This window comes from Drosophila sechellia, chromosome 2R (genome assembly GCF_004382195.2).
Source record: "Drosophila sechellia strain sech25 chromosome 2R, ASM438219v1, whole genome shotgun sequence".
Taxonomy (NCBI): domain Eukaryota; kingdom Metazoa; phylum Arthropoda; class Insecta; order Diptera; family Drosophilidae; genus Drosophila; species Drosophila sechellia.
The window spans coordinates 17,751,733-17,768,667 of record NC_045950.1 but is presented as its reverse complement, the minus strand read 5'-3'; the positions used below and the strand labels follow the sequence as shown (position 1 = coordinate 17,768,667).

The window sequence follows — 16,935 nt, the reverse complement described above, 5'->3', positions numbered from 1 at the left end:
CCCGCCGCACTGCACCTCTTCAGAACTCAAACCCGAACCCTCGGACCCATCCAATCTCAACCATTTGTGAGTGCCTTAATTTATGCAGCCGACAAGAGTGAATATTAAAAGTTTTCAATGCGCCCAGTGTCTGTTGTACCTTTTGCTGTGGTCGCCTTTTCTTCGTGGGCTTCGTGATGATGCGGCTCCGTTTATGTGGGCGGCACTTCTCCCTGCTCTTCGGATGATTATGATTACATTATTATTTTGTATATAGTATATTATTATGGCTTCCCGCTTTCTTGTGTGGTGCATTCTTAATGAACAGCGCAAAGAACTATGAATAGCTGCGGCGACTTGGGAAAGGGAGTTCTTAACTGGTTGTTAGGTGTACAAAAAAATTGCAGGACAAAGAATTAAGGCCCAAGCTTTAAGTTTAAAGAAACGTTAGAAAACTCTCTAAAATGTCACTTTTCCTTTTTTACATAGCACCAACCATAACTTTTTTATTTCCCCCCTAATCACGCTTACACTGCACAACCGAGCGTTAAAAAACCCATTCGATACACTTAAATTATGACCTAGGACCAGCTACCCTAATATCCTGCCCCGCCATTCCGCCCCCTGGTGTCCAGCCACAAATCTTCCATCTATATACGTAAATAGAATTTATCAAATTTAATTTCACGCTTCATGCGCTCATTTCTATTTAAGTTTGAGTGTCGTGTCCTATCCGCAAAACAAAAAAAATGGCCAAGGAGCCCGAGGAGCGGAGGAAAAAGGCCAATGAATGTCAAAAATTGTGACCGTAAATGACGGGCCGCAGCCATTGGGGCAATGAGCTCTATAAATCTGGCAGGAGATAACCGGAAAAATGCTAACGAGCCGAATGGCCAGAAAGCGCTCACTATCTGGGTAAAAAATAGAAACCGGAAAAAAACACATATATAAATATGAAAATGATGAGGGACACTTAAAGTTATGAAATTGTAAATTTCGGTTCAGTTCGGTTTAGTTTGGCCGAGGAGCCGAGAAAAAGAACAAATATTTGGACTCCCAAACACACACCATATCACTTTCCCCTTGTCACAGGATGTGGGCCTTGGGTTTGGGGCTCCTGGGATACTGCATAGAAAAGCGGGCAGCTGGAGCATACGCACCCAAAAATTTCCATGTCAAGTGTTGTTCAAAAGTTGTTTTCAGCTTGACTTGGTTTCCTTGCAGCAGCACCGCCTCCATAAATGTAATCAAAAATGTATTCAAATTGTTTTTATGGTGGCCGTGTTCAAACTTTCTGACGTTTCGCACATACATTTTTGATATATGTGTCATGCACGGTGTTATGGTGTGGAAAATTACTTTGGATTTTAATGAGTTGTCTGCTGATTCCGGTTAAGATGTGGCTGTTGCTTCTGTTTGGTTTTCCAGCTCGTACAGCTCGAGAACTTGAGATTCAGCATTTTCCATTACCTTCGTTGTGGTTCAAAGCGTTTTAAGGCTTAACATTTACTCAGCGCTCTAAAAATAATATTTGTGTGTGTGCTCCAGAAGTCTAAAATCACTGCCCACGGCTTCTGAAAGCGCATGCAAAGATTTATTCAAGCTCGCAATGGCATATATTAGTCAGAAAAGTATTATTTTTCTTTTTTCCCCTTCAATTCCACCCCCTAATATGTTAAAGTGTACTTTCAAGCTGACAATTAACGGATTAAACCCTTAACTAAATCCTCGTTCCGTACTAAGCACTTCCTGGACCTTTTGAGTCCCGAAACGGAACCATTATAGCCAAGAGCATAACACCTTTGTCATAAACATTTCCTAATCAGCCCACAAAAGTTGACCCTTCACATGCATACAAAATCGGGTAAGTGGTGTACTCCAGCTTTAGTCCCAATCTTGCCCTCCTTGCTCCTTGGGAACTACAAATTTTCCAAGAGCTTGCACTAAAAAGCAATTAAAATTTTACACGACCATTTGCGCAAGACAATTATGAGGAGCACATGGCCAACTATGCCCCAAGAACCCACCATCCACGAGGGGAGACCCATCGCACCACCAAGTCTAAGCCAAGTCTAGAACGTCAACATTATGCCAAGACAATAAAACGACAGCGAGCGCCGCCAGGGAAAGCGAGAGATTTGTTGGCCAAATGCCACACACTCCACCAGATGGAGATGGAGATGGGGATGAAGTTGGCTATAACGAAGCAGCGAGCAACCGCCCGTTGCTCAACTGGCAGTCATACCTACATACCTACGAGGCATAACACCCAACAATTTCCACACATTTACGACACTGTCCAGGTACGGGAACAAATTTTTAAAGCGGCCAACGCGACTAAAGGGCCGAAAAAAACGTGGCCAAGAAAAAGCGAACATTGCAAATTGAATTGTAACCAAAGTAGAGTCACCACCGAGCAGCATGAAGGCTAAAAAAACGGGGGATTAAAACTCGAGGGAACTATGCTATGGCTAACCGAGGGCTGCTTCAAGTGCACTGGAAGAAAATATTGTATGCAATATAAGTTTGCTTGTTTTATTTTACAAGCTTATCAAAAAGATATATTATTAGCCCAATTTGAGCTAATAGGCTAATTGTTCGTGAAAGAATAGAATGTGTAATCCCAGATTAGTATGCAGTAAATCCAATTCGCAAGTAACTTCTCTTAACATTTCCCTCTCGATTTTTTTTGCAGTGCAGCGTGTTTTGGTTGCAAGCCCATTAGTTGGCAGCAAGTTATGACTCTATTAAAAAAGCAACGCCTTGCTGCACTTGCCACCGTCGCGGAAGTTTGGACACTCTCGCGCCTGATGCCCCAAGTGGGCGTGGCAGGGCGTTGTGGACCCAGCCGGGTTGTGGCTCCCTGCCATTTGTTTGGCCATTCGCGGACTTCAATGTTTATTGGCAACATGGCAATCGTACGCGTAAGCTGGGGCTTTGATTGCAACCACTCATAATTGTAGGAGATTGGGTCGCCCTGAGGGCCAAATGAAAATTCAGCAAATGTTTTAATTGCAGTCTGCCAAGGGAGCTGATTGAATTTGCATTTCAGTTCGGACTCAGGCTCCATAAATTGCAGTTGTCGTCTGCTGGAGAAGCCGAACCGCATGCCATTAGCTTCGATTCCATGAGCATTGAGCAGCATTCACCGCAAGCCAATAATCTAATTTTCGGCCAAGCTAAAAGCCTACTATCCCTAAAACCCAAGGCTTAAATTGTTTTCTCTTTTTTTCGAGGCAATAAAAGTTAACCTGCGCCGCATAGGGCCCCAAAACCTGGCATAAGAAACTCAACTGAACGAAAAGCCGAATAAAATACCAGAACGAGGGGAATGCTTGTGGTTGCACGCCTGATGCAATTTACGGCGCTTTGTTAAACGCTTCAACGTGAAACCGAATGCCCAGGAACTTGGCCCGTCCTTCGTCCCCCGTCCTGCGTCCTGCCAGATAGCCGGAGTAGAACGAGAGGCATCCAAAGTAAAGGATATACAAGTTAAAGGCAACATCCGTTGTGGGCCACAGCCAGGCTGTGGCCATAAACAAACTCAACGCTCCGCACTGACCGTTCCCGGCCAGCTATAAAACAATTTCGCATATGGCTCCCCGAGCCCGGGGCTCGTAGTTTTTCTCTTGCCCTTTGGATTTTGCACTGGAAAAAATTTAAATATTATTATTATTATCTTAAATGAAAATAGACCCTGAACTCCCGTACAAATAATTGAAAGGACTGTTCGCCTTTAAAGTCCTTCAAGAGCACATTTATAGATCACTTATTATTCTTTCAGTGCATGTGTAGCAAGTAGGAGTCCTTGCCAAAGTTTGTGGCTATGTCCAGGACCCCCGGTCGCCCCCCATCCTCGCCTGGCATGCACCAACACCTGGTAAGCGCCTTTGTTCCGTTGGCCAAGTGTTGCATACTTTTTTTTCGGTTGCGGCTCCTTTTGCAGGCAGCATTTTTGCGGCTCTATGGGCAGCTAGCTTGTTTTTCTTCGAATATTTTTTCGTATATTTTAGCTGCTACGCTGCCCCGGGCCGATATTCAACACTTTTTGGCTAGTGGGAAAATATTATGCTAAACTAAGGCATAGTTTGCAAGCCGAGATATTGTTGCATTCTGTGGGCTTTGGTGTTTGCGGCCTTAAATTCGATCCCACCAATTGTGGCTGGTGGAGTCGGTGTGTAGATGCAAAAGTTTTTCTAATTAAAAACACAATAAAGCCTTTGGACCGCGGCGGTCTTGGCCATTGTGAAGAGCACCAGGCGCTGAAACCGCTGCTCCACATCCACATTCTGCTGCTCCTTCGGTCGTGCTGTCCTGGCTGACTGGTCGTTGCCCACACAATGGCCATTATGACATCGTTATGTGGCATCAACTTTTTGCCTCATTAAAAAGGTGAGTTGGCTCATCTGGTCTTAATTAAAGCCCGGATTAGATATGGCAATGTCATAATTGAAACGCTAGCCCACTAAGCCTTGACTTTTGCCCCGCTTTAATTTCAAGTTCTGCCACTGCCTCGCTCTCGAAACCCTTTACCTCGAATCCTTTCAGCCGCAGGACCTCGAATCAAGAGGTTCCTTGGGTCAATCGGCATTCGCCGTTCAGGCGTTTATTTTTTCTGTGCGTCGGAGTTTGCAGATTGCGGTTGAACTTAATGCCTGGTCAATGCCAATATCGATTTGAAAACTGAATTGGCTTTAATTGATGTTTGTATTCGTTTAAAAACTTTAAACTAATAAGTTAAATATGACCTGTTACAATTTGCACCTCTCTAGTTTCATAATTTTTGCACTACCTTCGCACCTTTTCAAGGTCCTTGCTGCATTAAGAACCATATATCACAAGTCGATTTCCTGGCCACATAAATCATCGGGGATAGTGCAAATTCGCTCCGTGGACCGCACCATATACCTACCATTTGTCTGGGCCATGTAGTCCATGTATCGCTGCATCCGCATATCTTCCATCCGCTTGACAATTATAAATTGTAACCTTGCCTCGCTCCGTGTGACATAATCGCGTTCGAATCCAATTTGGCCACGTGTAAGTGCAAGGGCAGGAGCGATTAATATTTTGTCTGGCGATGATGAATGGTCCGGAGTAACTGCAGTGCGCCACTGATTGAGTTATTGGCAGCAGAGGGGTCGGGGCGGTGCGGAAGGTCGGATGCAAATGCGATAGCAACACCTACTACATGGCCGCAGACTTGTTCCCAGTGCCTGGCCAACCATACGTACATATAAGGAGGGGGATCATCCAGCTCCAGCTCCACCTTCCGTATTCTCACAGCTTCTACGGCGACTCAACTCAACTCTCTGCTCCAGCTGCATCGACAACAGGCTTTCGGTCAAGTTTATTGTGTTGGCATTAAACAAGGCCAAAACCATTGGACCAAGGGGCGGGATCTGCATCACTTATCCGGGCAACGAGCCGTGCATGCTATGCACTGAAAGAAATCTGGAAAATGATTCTTCACTTTAAAGTATTTTCATTCAGCTACTTAATTTACGAATGAGTATCCCCAACATCTAGATCTATCTTCCATATCGAATATGACAATATGATTTAATAGTATTTCTCTCAGTGCACCTCGTGGCTCAGAGACAGCAGTGCAGGCCTATTGCTTGGCCAGTCTTGGCCATGTTCGTTAAGTGGGTGCAGCAGGCGAAGGACTCGCAGGACTCGTAGCACAGTAATTACAAGCAGACGCAGGACCATCTCCCAATCTTGGTTTCCCCAGCAGGATCTGTCTGTGGCAAGGACATGGTTAGTACTGTCCTGTCCTGCGCTGTCCGTCGGAGGAGTAAATAAAACTGTGCAGACAATTAAGTTTGTTTTGCCTGGGCATATTCTTTTCACCGCCCACCCCATTTTTTTCTTCGGGCTCACGTTTATGGCCAAGTCGAGCAGGTAATGGCTCTCCGTTTTTCGTCCTGCTTCTGGCCAAGAAATTGCACTAATTGTTGTTGCCGGAGCTACAGCAATTGGCTTTTCGTCGAGAAGGAGATACAAACTTAATTTGCAGCCGAATTCGATTTTTGTTTGTGGCCAGTTGATTAAAATTCGGTTTGGAGCTTCATTTAGATGTAAATCATCTGCCTGATCATTACTTTCCTTGTGGACTAGTTTAAGTCGATTGATTCGACTGATTAAAAACATTTAAAATAACAAAAAAGAAATATTGAGAAGGCTTTACTAATCTATTGCCACATCTTAAATTCCGTTTTCATTTTCATTCTGATTTAAGACGTTTTTCTAATTCAATCTCTCCATCGACTTCATTCATTCAATTGATGGTTAATAAATTGCTTGTCACCTGTCCGATGGCTTTATTCGCAATTTTGTCAACTAAGTCGTCAGGTTGGCGATTGTCCTTGATGACCTGCTCAACACGATTTGGCTTCCTCCCGCCGAGTTTTCCTCTCACGAATGAATTTCCCATTCATTCCCGCCATTTTTGGCTGTCACTTCCTTATTTACATTCAATTGGCATCCTTCGATGGAAGGACGTGAGTCTCGGCATGCTGCCACTATCTCCCCATTTTATATTTCATTTATATTTAGTCAAAGACTTAAAGTTGCCTAGTTTCGTGGTCTCCTACGACTGAGGGTGCCTCTTTCTTCTGAGTGTAGGGTATCTGATAGTCGAGGAACTAGACTATAGTGTTTTTTCACACTTTTTACTTCTCTCATTTCTTTTTCGATTTAATAAAATGATAAAGTGAAACAGAAAGCAGTCAATGCAGTTAGCAAAATCAACGAAATTATTGGGTTCACTGAGGATTTTTTCAAAAAGTTTCATGTAACAATAAACATGGTTGAAATATAGGTGTTTGAAAAAGCAAAACACTTTCAAATGTGAAGTTTTAGGAATACTAGTTCTAGAATATGATTTTTAAATTACCATAAGTTTTAAGATTATTCTTAACGTTTGAAAATTGAACAGTGCACATGATTTCCTTAAGCCAATTGACAGATAGCCAATTTCGCACTTTGAGCCGACTTTCTGCCCCTTGGCCTCTTTCACTCCCGGTGACACACACTTCTTATCATCCCGGTAGTTGATTGTTTCCGCTTTCCACTGTTTTCACTTCTCAATGTCAGCTTGTTTTTGGGTCCTTTGTTCCATGGTGTTTGTGATTATTTCGCCTGGCACTTTTTCTTGCCGCTTTCGCTTTTATTTTGTGTTAATTACCAATTTAAATGAAAACTTTGGACTGATGAAGATGGATGTGGCACCGGCGAACAAAAGGATGGGCATTACGCGTGCCTGTCTTATTTTCCCAGTGTCCCTTTGTTGGTCCAGCGAACTTGTCAAGAGGTTTCCTCAAGGTCCCTGCACAAGTCGTCCTGAAAGGTCCTGGTCAGTGATACTTGGCTCAGTCTTTGAATTAATTATGAGCCTGTGGGTCAGATAGAAATTCCAAGAAACGTGGGATCCAAGCAGGTCTCTAATTCCAATTCACTGCAATTTGAAAGAAATGTTTTCAGAATTTAAACAGTGCGTTTGCATGATTTTTGAGTTAAGCAAAATATTTAAATAGTATTTGGCTGAGAGGCCTGCACTTGAGTGCCCAAAGAAAATTGATTTAAATTGCCGCTAAAAGTTGCATTCGATTTTCAAGCAATTACTTTCTGGCCATCAATCAATCACGACTTTTGCCCGAAGTGAGCACTTACACTGCACTACATAAACAACGACTGGCTGGCACACATAAATAACCCCATTACAAACCTAATTACAATCAATAACAATTTTATTGCTCGGCCAACGACAAAAGCGAAAATGTCAGAACTGAAATTGTGTGGCAGCGATATCGATCTTACTTGTTGACATGGGCCAATTACAAACCAACAAAATGCACTGAACTGCAGCCAGCAGCCAAGAAAATTTATAGAAAACTAGATAATTGAATGGCAAAGGGGGCAACACGCCCACACGCCAAACAAAAACCAACAGCAAACTGGTTGACAAACAAACTGCAGACGCCCACTGCCAACTTAGTTGTTGCACTATTAAAAGTGGAATTTATATGGAGACGCCTCGGCAACAGGAGCAGTTCCTTCTCCTCGGACCCCGCCAAGGTGTTACCTGATATCCCAGAGTATCTTGTCATCTGGCTGGGTGTTGCCCACACTTTGCTCTGTAATTAATTATTTGATAAAAGTACAAGCATTAAGTCAATTAAAACTAAATTTATGCCAAACGTTATCTGATTCTGACAAAAGGCGTGATTTATGCTAAAGCCAAGTTTTCATTTTAGCGCGGAAACTAGTTTTGTGGCTAATACCTCTTACCTATTTTCCATTCAAAATGTTGCTAGCTTTTTCTTAAAATAATAGCATAGCTAAACATTGAAGAAAACTATTTTATAGTTACGATATTTTTCATGTTAAGTGCATTTCAAATAATTTTCAATATTTTAATGCAAATTTTACGCATATTTTCTTTTATTCAAATTCATTCCTACTACTAATACTAATACTATATTATTTTGTACAATTACCTAAAATTACCGCTTGGTTGGATAAATCATTTATGCACATTCGCCACAAAACCAAAAAAACCTGGGCAATCAATCAAAAATGCAAGCCAAATGCCTGGATCCGCCAATTTAAACGCTCATTAAAGGACGAAGGACGAAATGTGATGGCTGGGGTTGTGAAAATGGCCAAAATGGGAACTGCGACAAGCGCACAATTTGCTAATGTTGACGCCATTATTGTATAATTTTCGTCAAGTGGGCGGGGCAGTCGGCGGCGGTCGGTCATTTGTATAGCAAACCGCAAATGTCGACGTCGAGGTTTTCCTAGCCGCTTTCCACGATTTTTTCACCCGCCATTTGCTTTCTTTTCTGACAGTTTCCGCGTCATTTTTCTATGGCATTGTGCACTTAAAAAAATTGTAATAATAATTAAGTCCATGTAATCACACATGCTGTGGTGCATAAATTATAAAATATTTTGAAAAAGATATACGGACCCAGTAAATATGACTTCGCATATATTTGAAACAAACAATTAATTTTATAATAAATGTACTATGTTTTTTTCAGTGTATTGTGAGCAGGTCTTTTGGAGGTGCAAGCCCAGACTTCGTCATTATTTTGGCATTATGTGTGGGGGGCAAAAAGGAATGGGGAAACGGATGAGGTCCACCAAGTTTCGGTGGCTCGCAAACATTCGTAAATGTCATTAACAGTTGTAAGGGCTGCGCGCCACGCCCACACCCAAGAACTTTATGCGGTCCGTCCGGAAAAGCGGAAAAGCGGAAGGTGGTGGGTGGTGGGGGGAGCGGGTATTTTCACACAAAATTACTTCTTTTATTCGCTGACTGACATTCATCATCATCATCAGCCGCAGTTTGCTGGCCGCTCATAATTTGTATTTTGATTCAACTTGAAATCCACTTGGAGTGACCTTAAAGTCTGGCAAGTGCTAAGTGAAAATCGATTCATGGAGCTTATCAGGAATCAACTGACTTGCTGGAAAGTATTTGCTACGGATCAATGTTTTCACTTATGCATGATAAATGGCATAATAAATTAAGAACAACCGTCGTTGTGCGTTTCTTCATAGCATAGAAACTAGAGTTTTTTTATTTCATATTTAAATGTAAAAAGTACTATCTATATGCATACCACATAGATTACAAGTATTGATTATATAAGATGTCTAGATCTTAAGCGCATAAGTTCGTACAGCTAGATGGTTTTTAACTATAATTATGTGTGTGAAAATAAATTTTGTTTAATGTGTGTGTCGGCGAGTGTAAAATCAAATTTTGGTACTAAAAGTAATGGGCTGAGCAATATGAATACGTATTATATATACAAATTCGAAACATAAAATAAAAACAAACTGAAAACCAAATAAAAATAAGAATGGCCACATAAAATAAAAAGTCAACTTCGTGCTTAGTACACCCTGGGCAGGATGTAGCTGCGCACCTGGGTGCTGTAGCGCTGCCAGGAGGAGTGATAGCGCGCCTGATTCCGGGCGTTGGCTCGGGTGGCGCGATGGAGCAGGAGCAGGATGATCAGACTGAGGCCCAGAACTGGTGGCCAGGCCGGACGCAGGGCCATGGGAGCAGCAAGGGCCAGCAGGGCCACGATGTCGCCAAGATAGTTGGGCTGCCGCACCCATCCCCACATCCCGCTGAGCAGCAGACGGCTTCCCTGATACGTGTGAATAGTTTCGATGTTGGCGAAGATCGGACTTTGGGAGTTCAATCGGTATTTGTACTTGTAGGCGCAACTGAATCGCTTGACCAGCAATCCCAGAGACAGCAGAGCAGCCACTCCCAGCGGAGCATACCAGCAGGAGATGGGTACACGCTGCTCGTAGAAATACTTGGTGACCGCCGTCAGCAGATACGGAGTGGCTGCGTAGCGCAGGAGCAGCAAGCAGCCGTAGCCTTCGTGTTGCAGCTCAAAGGATGAGCTCAAGTGGTGCTCGAAAATGATGGAGTCCAGTACGTAGAACAGCAAGCAGCTGGCCGAGAACAGGGTGGCAGGATCATAGTTTACATTGTTCCAGTAGTATTTGGCCTGGTAGAGATAGCCCTCGTGTTCCCCCAGCTGCGGCTTCTGGGGCCACACGAGCGTCTGGTAGATGTAGCAGCTGGCATAGATCAAAGTGGTCACCAGGGAGAGACGGTACTGGAACTGCTTCCAGTCCACGCGTCCCAGCCACTTGGGATTGAGCTGTCTGCCCAGCGCGAAGTCCACCACAAAGCTGCCAGTCCTGCCATAATCATTGGTCAGCGTTTGGCGCAGCACATTGTACTTGGCGGTGTCCACCAGCCAGTAGCTCCAAGCAGCTGCCACAAAGGCGCCAACGAGTCCAAAGATGCAGAAACGAAGATAGTGACGCAGAACGAAGGTGACCACTGGATACTTCAGATGCTCGGCAATTCCGCCGGCAATCAAAAGCGTAAGCGAAACTGCTAGACAGTTAAACTTGTAGGTCTCGCGGGTGAGATGAACCCTTCGTCCTGGCAGCAGTGCCACCAGTAGGAATACCACCACCTGATAGGCGGCAAAGGCACCCACCACGCGTGGCTGGAACACCTGGCGCGTTAAGTAGCTCACATCCAGCAGTATACCCAGATTGGGGTGCTTAAACTGACAGGCGTTCCTGGCCGTGCAGCTCCATGTCAAATAGTAGACGGCGGTGGGCAGAAGTAGCAGGAGCAGGAAGGCGCCTAGCCAACCGCCAAATTCTCTAGGAGCCTTCAACTGACGGCAGGATATTTCCGCCGGTGTGGCCGATTTACGGGTTACATTGAAACTACGGAACTGATCCTCCTCCAGTTCATCCTCCTCATCAATATCCTCCTCACCCGTAGAGTAACTACGCTTGGACGACTTCTCATCGTCGTAGATAGATCGGGACACACTCCTACTATAACGACTGCCCTCTTCGGTGTTTGTCACTGGTGTTCCAGCTAGATTCGAGATTGTCTTGGACACCGATCGGCGCAGTCGGTCGGTTATGCGCTTGCGAATGGAATCCGTGTCCACCTCGCCGTCTCCCTCGGCACGGATCTCGATGCGCTCCGTGGTTGTGGTGGTGCTGCTGGTAGTTGTACGGCTGAAGCTGTTGCCGCTGTTCACGGAGCTTGTGTTAAATGCTTTGTTCGGGGCGCCGCTGGATGTGTTGGTGGTCAATGTCATGGGCAGATTGCTGGTTGACAGACGAATGGGCGATGGTACCTGTAATTTAGGATCATAAGTAAGAATGCGATAAATGATTAAACAATGTCAGAAACCGTCTAGCATTGGAAGAACTTAATTGTACAAAAATATGTGGGTACTCAAAACTGGGTTAAAATTGATTTAGAGTACACTAATCAGATTCCCCTATTTTTGTAATCAGCAGCTTAGCTCAACAATTACAAATTCCTTATCTTAACCCGGAATTTCCTAATGGTAGCATATGAAGGCAGAACTCTAAACTGATAAGCAGGGCGGTGGGTGCTGCTTATTAGCTCCATAAAACACACAGAAAAAGAAGTTCGAAATTTGTAATAAAGGTTAAAAGTTAATTAATATAGTATAGTAGTTTAATTGATTCTAACGATAATCCAAATTAAATCCATGGAACTAATATTTTGCTATGCCTTTACATTAAATGCAATCGATTTCAAAATTCTAAACTGCTGATGCTTGCAATACTGATCAAATATAGATAAGCACTTATCCACCGGCCAGCAAAACTGGTTTGTGTTGGAGAACTCACCTCGGAAACCTCTGGGATGGGCGTGCGTGCCTTGATGGCGGCCTTGATGGGCAGCGAGGAACCAGATCCCGGTCCGGTCAGCGGACCCACCGACGACCTCGGCCGGCTGGAGCGACGGGTGCGCGGGCCGAGATCGGGCGAGGGCGGTGCGACGACCTTGTTGCGTGACGGGGAGGCACGTGTCCGGGTGGCGGGACCGGCGGTGGAGGTGGCAGCGGCAGCTGTCAGGGAGCCCGTTCGTCGGGTCACAGGCAGGAGGCTGGGCTGCTTGGACTGGGCCAGGAGTGGACCGCTGGACACGTCTTCCGTGCGACGCGGGCGTCTCAGGCGGCGATCCATGGTGTATGAATTGCGGTCGAAAAAACGTGCTGCAAAATGGATATTATTAGTTGTTATCTATACGTTGTGCTCGGCGAGTGCTGCATGTTATTTATAGTTTACAAAATACACACAATCTATTAATGTACTTAAGTAACGCTATGGTTTTCTCTAGTTTCTTTGTTTTCTTTTTTTCTCTAGTTTTCTGTATTTATTTGTGTTTGCGCGCCGAAAGGAAAAGCGACGTCGCTGCCGCAACTGTACATTCCGCAGGCAGCGACGCTGGCAGAACGCGCACTCTCTCTTGCTCTTTTCCTCTTGGCTTGCACTTTTTAAACGCCGTTTAACTTAGTTTTAGCAGCTTTTAACGCTTCACAACTTAGTTACTCACTTCTGAGGCGATTTATTTGCAGCTTTTCACTTTATGGGGCTGTTGAAACGCCGTAAATTCAGCATAAATCACTTGATAAAAAAAGACGCGCGTCTAGCTGTCGGCGGCTGAGAAAATTTTGTTGTAAAATGAGCGCGACCCATTGCGTTAGTATTTTTCAGTGTTGGCTAACGCCGAAGGGCGCCTAACAGCACGCAGCGTGACAGTTAACAGTGGTTTAGTGGGAATTTTTAGACAATTTAAAATGTATTTCAGATTAATTATCTTAAAGTATTACAATTATTTGTACTTTTTTTTACATTCCCTTAAACCTTTATCGAACCATAACACTGCGCATCTATTATAAATCCATAGAAAACTTGTTGGAGTATATGATCTTTGCAAAGACTAACAGTGGTCATTTTATTTACATATGTAGCTTATGCAGACTAGAGTTTTCGCTTAAGTCGACTTGTAAATTATTCGTTCCAGACAAAAGAATACCAGAAACTCTTCAAGAAGCAAAAAGAAAATAATAAAATGAATAATTAAATTAACAAAAATAACTTCTCAAATAACTTGTTTTCTAATGATATTGAGGTAAATAATTAATTTAGCTTAAAAGGAGCTAGAGTGTTGGATCTGTGTAGTGGAAGTAGAGTGACTGTCATTCCTGGTATTATTTAGCACATTCTATCTCAATCTCCTCACACACATAACAAAAGGCAGGAGAAAAATTGTAAATTATTACGGATTTCTCGGACATTTTTCTGTCATTTCCGGAGCAATGTAAGTAGAAAGCATTTGAAAAACCCAATACGCAACAAACACACACACACAAGCCGGACGAAAATGTTGCGCTTGCCAAATTCTGGTTATTAATTTGTTATGAAAACGTCTCTCTCACGGCCGCCTTCTACCTAAAAAAAAAAATTGGACAAACAACGAAAAACCAAAAGTTGCGCTGCAGAAAAGCAAGTGAGGCCCATTGGATCAGTTGAAAGGATTCCCCAGGACATCGCCATGGTGACCCCGCAATCGCCGACGCCCATGTTCAATGGATTGGACGATGATCTCTACAGCGACGCCAAGTATGCCCACGAGATCAACGACAAGATGCGGGTCCCCAAAAGAATTAAGGCCACCGGGGAGTACTCCAATGAGGATCTGCTGCTGTCCAACCAGAACGGCATGATCAGCTCCTGGAACTATCACGACAAGATCGACATGAACGTACCGGATCGAATAGTGGTCCTGGGCCACAATCAGCACCTGGAGACGCGCTCTGCCCCGCGGGAAATCCAGCTGGAGAACTCCATTCTGCCCAAGAACCCATCGGTCGGATTGGTGCGCGTCCAGACTCCGCCGCGCATCATCACCCTCACCGATCAACACTTTCCCTCGGCCTCCGAGGAGAGCTCGCCCATCCGGGCCAATGGTCATCATCTGTATGGCAATGATCTCGACGAGGACGCCGACGACGAAGAGGTCCATGCCACCCAATATGTACGTGCCAATGGAGTCGCCCGCATGGGCTTTCAAGCCAATGACACCAATTCCGTTGAATCGGACTCGCAGGTGAGTAAATGTGCCATCCTATCCACAATTTTCCTTTAGTTTTTTAAATCAATTGCAAGTGCTTGTAACTCTTTGCAATTTCTGTTGAAGAGCACTTGATTTGATGAAAGTGCAGCTATAGACCTTAGCGATCCACACATGACGCAATAAAACAACCAAAATTGTTAGTAGATAGCGATCACACTGCGCTTGCCACCCATTCAGTTTGCAAAGAGATTACCAGCCTGCTGGTTTTATTGAATTCCTAATACTGCTTTGATAAGACGGCTGACCCTATTTCCATCGACTGTGTGGAAACACACTCTCACTTTTTGTTAATCGCTGGAGTAGGCATGTGCCTCCGGTCGATCCGCGCCCTCCTGTGAATCCTTAAGGCGCCTCGCAAAAGGACGACACTTCCAGATGTCCACCTCGGTGGCCAGGCACTTGCGAAAATCGAAATCGCACAGACCCAGACTGTAAGAGCCCTCCATGGGCTCGAAGTAGTGAAGGCCACGGCCAATTTTAATGACCACTCCCGAGCTAAGCACGATCTTGCGATCGTGCAGACTGTCGTCCATCTGGAAATTCATCTGGATGTTGCCACCGGCCAGGTCGCTCTGCATTTGCTGCAGCATCTGCAACTGATTCTTGGGCGCCGCCGCATCTGGACGCGTAGTGAGGCGAATGTACTTTAGATAGCGACAGTTCTTGACCAGCACCTCCAAAAAGTTGAGCAAATTTCTAAAGTGTGGCAGCTCCGTGAGGTGTGGCTCGTTGAGATGGGCTTCCCGTACCGCATCGTCCAAGTACGGACCAAACAGCCGCTGGTAGCTTCTGCCCCTGGCACCCTGCTCGATGGTGATGTGATCCAGCATCCTGCTGGTGTGCAAGTGACCTTTGACCTGATCCCTCAGCTGTTTGGCCCGCGCCTCGTACATCTTCAAGTACTTCCCACACAGCTGGCGGCGACACGGCTCCGCATCGGCCATCTGGGACAGCTTGAAGATGCTCTCCTCGTAGAGCAGTATCGCCTCCATAATGTGACCCGTCTGCTCGCACTTCAGCGCGCTGATTATCGCCTCCAGTTTCGGCAGCTCCCCATCATCCACTTCTGCTACGTTGGGACTGGTTGTCATTGCTCGGATCGAAAGAAATTGGCTGACTATACAGAAAATTTCGACTTAGGTTTTTTTTTTCTGAATGTTTATTGCTTATATTGACACCGGAAATATTTGGGAGAGCTCTGAAAAATGACTCTTGCTTCACATTGATAACAGAAAACTTTCCCAAACCAGACACTTAACATGGTACACACATCTAATCCTATTTGGCGCAACTTTGACTACCTATGTCTTCCAGTTGACCACGGGCAGTGCCAGCAAGCGCTCGCAGCTGAATCAACAGCAGCACAACAACCTGGATGCCTCGATGCTGGCGCACCGAGAGGGCACGCCCATGGGCGAGCTGACGCCCCACGAGGAGATCCTGTATCTGAGACGCCAGCTGGCCAAGCTGAATCGCCGGGTGCTGAACATCGAGATCAACAATGAGCAGCGCACGCAGCGGGAGAAGATCGTCTACTGTCTGGGCCTGGCCTACTTCGTTCTCAAGACAATATTCTGGCTGAATCGCAACTAGACGCAATGTAGAGCCCACTATGATGGTTGGCGATCTGTGCTGGGTGCCAGGACAACCACCTTGCTATGGACACCCTTTTTGGAACAGCTTCTTTCGTTTCTTGACTTTTGTGTTTCTTTTGTGGAAAGGCTCTGAGAGAGACTTTGTTTTTTGTTTGCCATATCTTTGTAGACTAAGCTCCGTAATAAATAAGCGCAACATCGTTCTGTTTTGTACACCGTGGAAAACCAAAAAACAAAGGCGCCCCCCATACTTCATTTGTAAGATCTGGCACTTAAGGAGCGTGTATCTAAATCTAAGCTTTAATCTCTACGTGTTTCAACTGAGCAGCCCCCCCAACACGAAACCGAATCATCACAGCGTTGCATTGAAAAGATATTGTTTAAAGGGTTGTTTCTATTTTAGATCTGTTAACATTTGATAATCCCAAAGTGAAAACAAGAACTCTAATAGTATTTGTATGCGAAATCCCATACGATAGTTAAATATATACATAAGTATAATACTAAACTAAATCCCACAGAAATCATTGCATTGATTTTTGCATAATTAGCGGAAACGAAGGAAATCCATTTAGAGTGTAGCATGAATCATCCATTGAACTCATAACGATATTTAAAATAAAACGTTTAAAGTACCAAAACAAACCTTTTCTTTGAGTAAATAAGTAGATTTCGGTTTTCAACGCATTTAAAAAATGTATTTATTTTAATTTGTTGGTTTTCTCTTTAAATAATACGTATAGTAATCAATTAAAACTACCGATTAAATGCAATTACATCTGCTTGTCTCATCTAACTTCCGACTTCCTCTTCTGCTATACATCTTTA

General features: G+C 44.4%; 3 protein-coding genes across 4 annotated transcripts; 1 reads left to right on the top strand and 2 right to left on the bottom strand.

The window, feature by feature from the left end:
- Positions 1 to 9,540: 9,540 nt before the first annotated feature.
- On the bottom strand, positions 9,541 to 13,052 carry LOC6615434 (lamin-B receptor). Of its 2 annotated transcripts, none has more exons than XM_032715817.1 (3): positions 12,929 to 13,052; positions 12,220 to 12,587; positions 9,541 to 11,693 (listed from the first exon to the last, which is right to left on the bottom strand). In XM_032715817.1, the coding sequence occupies exons 2-3, from the start codon at positions 12,556 to 12,558 to the stop codon at positions 9,894 to 9,896; spliced, it is 2,139 nt and encodes a 712-aa protein (XP_032571708.1). In that variant the 5' UTR covers positions 12,559 to 12,587; positions 12,929 to 13,052; the 3' UTR covers positions 9,541 to 9,893. The 2 variants fall into 2 exon arrangements, with proteins under 2 accessions (XP_032571708.1, XP_032571709.1); XM_032715818.1 differs by lacking the exon at positions 12,929 to 13,052 and adding an exon at positions 12,672 to 12,690.
- Positions 13,053 to 13,587: 535 nt separating this feature from the next.
- LOC6615432 (transport and Golgi organization protein 11) lies at positions 13,588 to 16,752 on the top strand. The gene is made up of 3 exons (XM_002039778.2): positions 13,588 to 13,696; positions 13,867 to 14,485; positions 15,827 to 16,752. Exons 2-3 carry the CDS (start codon positions 13,931 to 13,933, stop codon positions 16,103 to 16,105), a joined length of 834 nt encoding a protein of 277 aa, XP_002039814.1. The 5' UTR covers positions 13,588 to 13,696; positions 13,867 to 13,930; the 3' UTR covers positions 16,106 to 16,752.
- LOC6615433 (MIT domain-containing protein 1) lies at positions 14,706 to 15,827 on the bottom strand. Its single transcript, XM_002039779.2, has one exon. The coding sequence runs from the start codon at positions 15,601 to 15,603 to the stop codon at positions 14,800 to 14,802; it is 804 nt and encodes a 267-aa protein (XP_002039815.1). The 5' UTR covers positions 15,604 to 15,827; the 3' UTR covers positions 14,706 to 14,799.
- Positions 16,753 to 16,935: the final 183 nt, after the last annotated feature.

Coding starts and splice junctions, on each gene's coding strand:
- LOC6615434 (XM_032715817.1), bottom strand. CDS start 12,558: ATGGATCGCCGCCTGAGACGCCCGCGTCGCACGGAAGACGTGTCCAGC. Junction 11,694..12,219: donor CCATCCCAGAGGTTTCCGAG/GTGAGTTCTCCA, acceptor CCTAAATTACAG/GTACCATCGCCCATTCGTCT.
- LOC6615432 (XM_002039778.2), top strand. CDS start 13,931: ATGGTGACCCCGCAATCGCCGACGCCCATGTTCAATGGATTGGACGAT. Junction 14,486..15,826: donor CCGTTGAATCGGACTCGCAG/GTGAGTAAATGT, acceptor TATGTCTTCCAG/TTGACCACGGGCAGTGCCAG.
- LOC6615433 (XM_002039779.2), bottom strand. CDS start 15,603: ATGACAACCAGTCCCAACGTAGCAGAAGTGGATGATGGGGAGCTGCCG.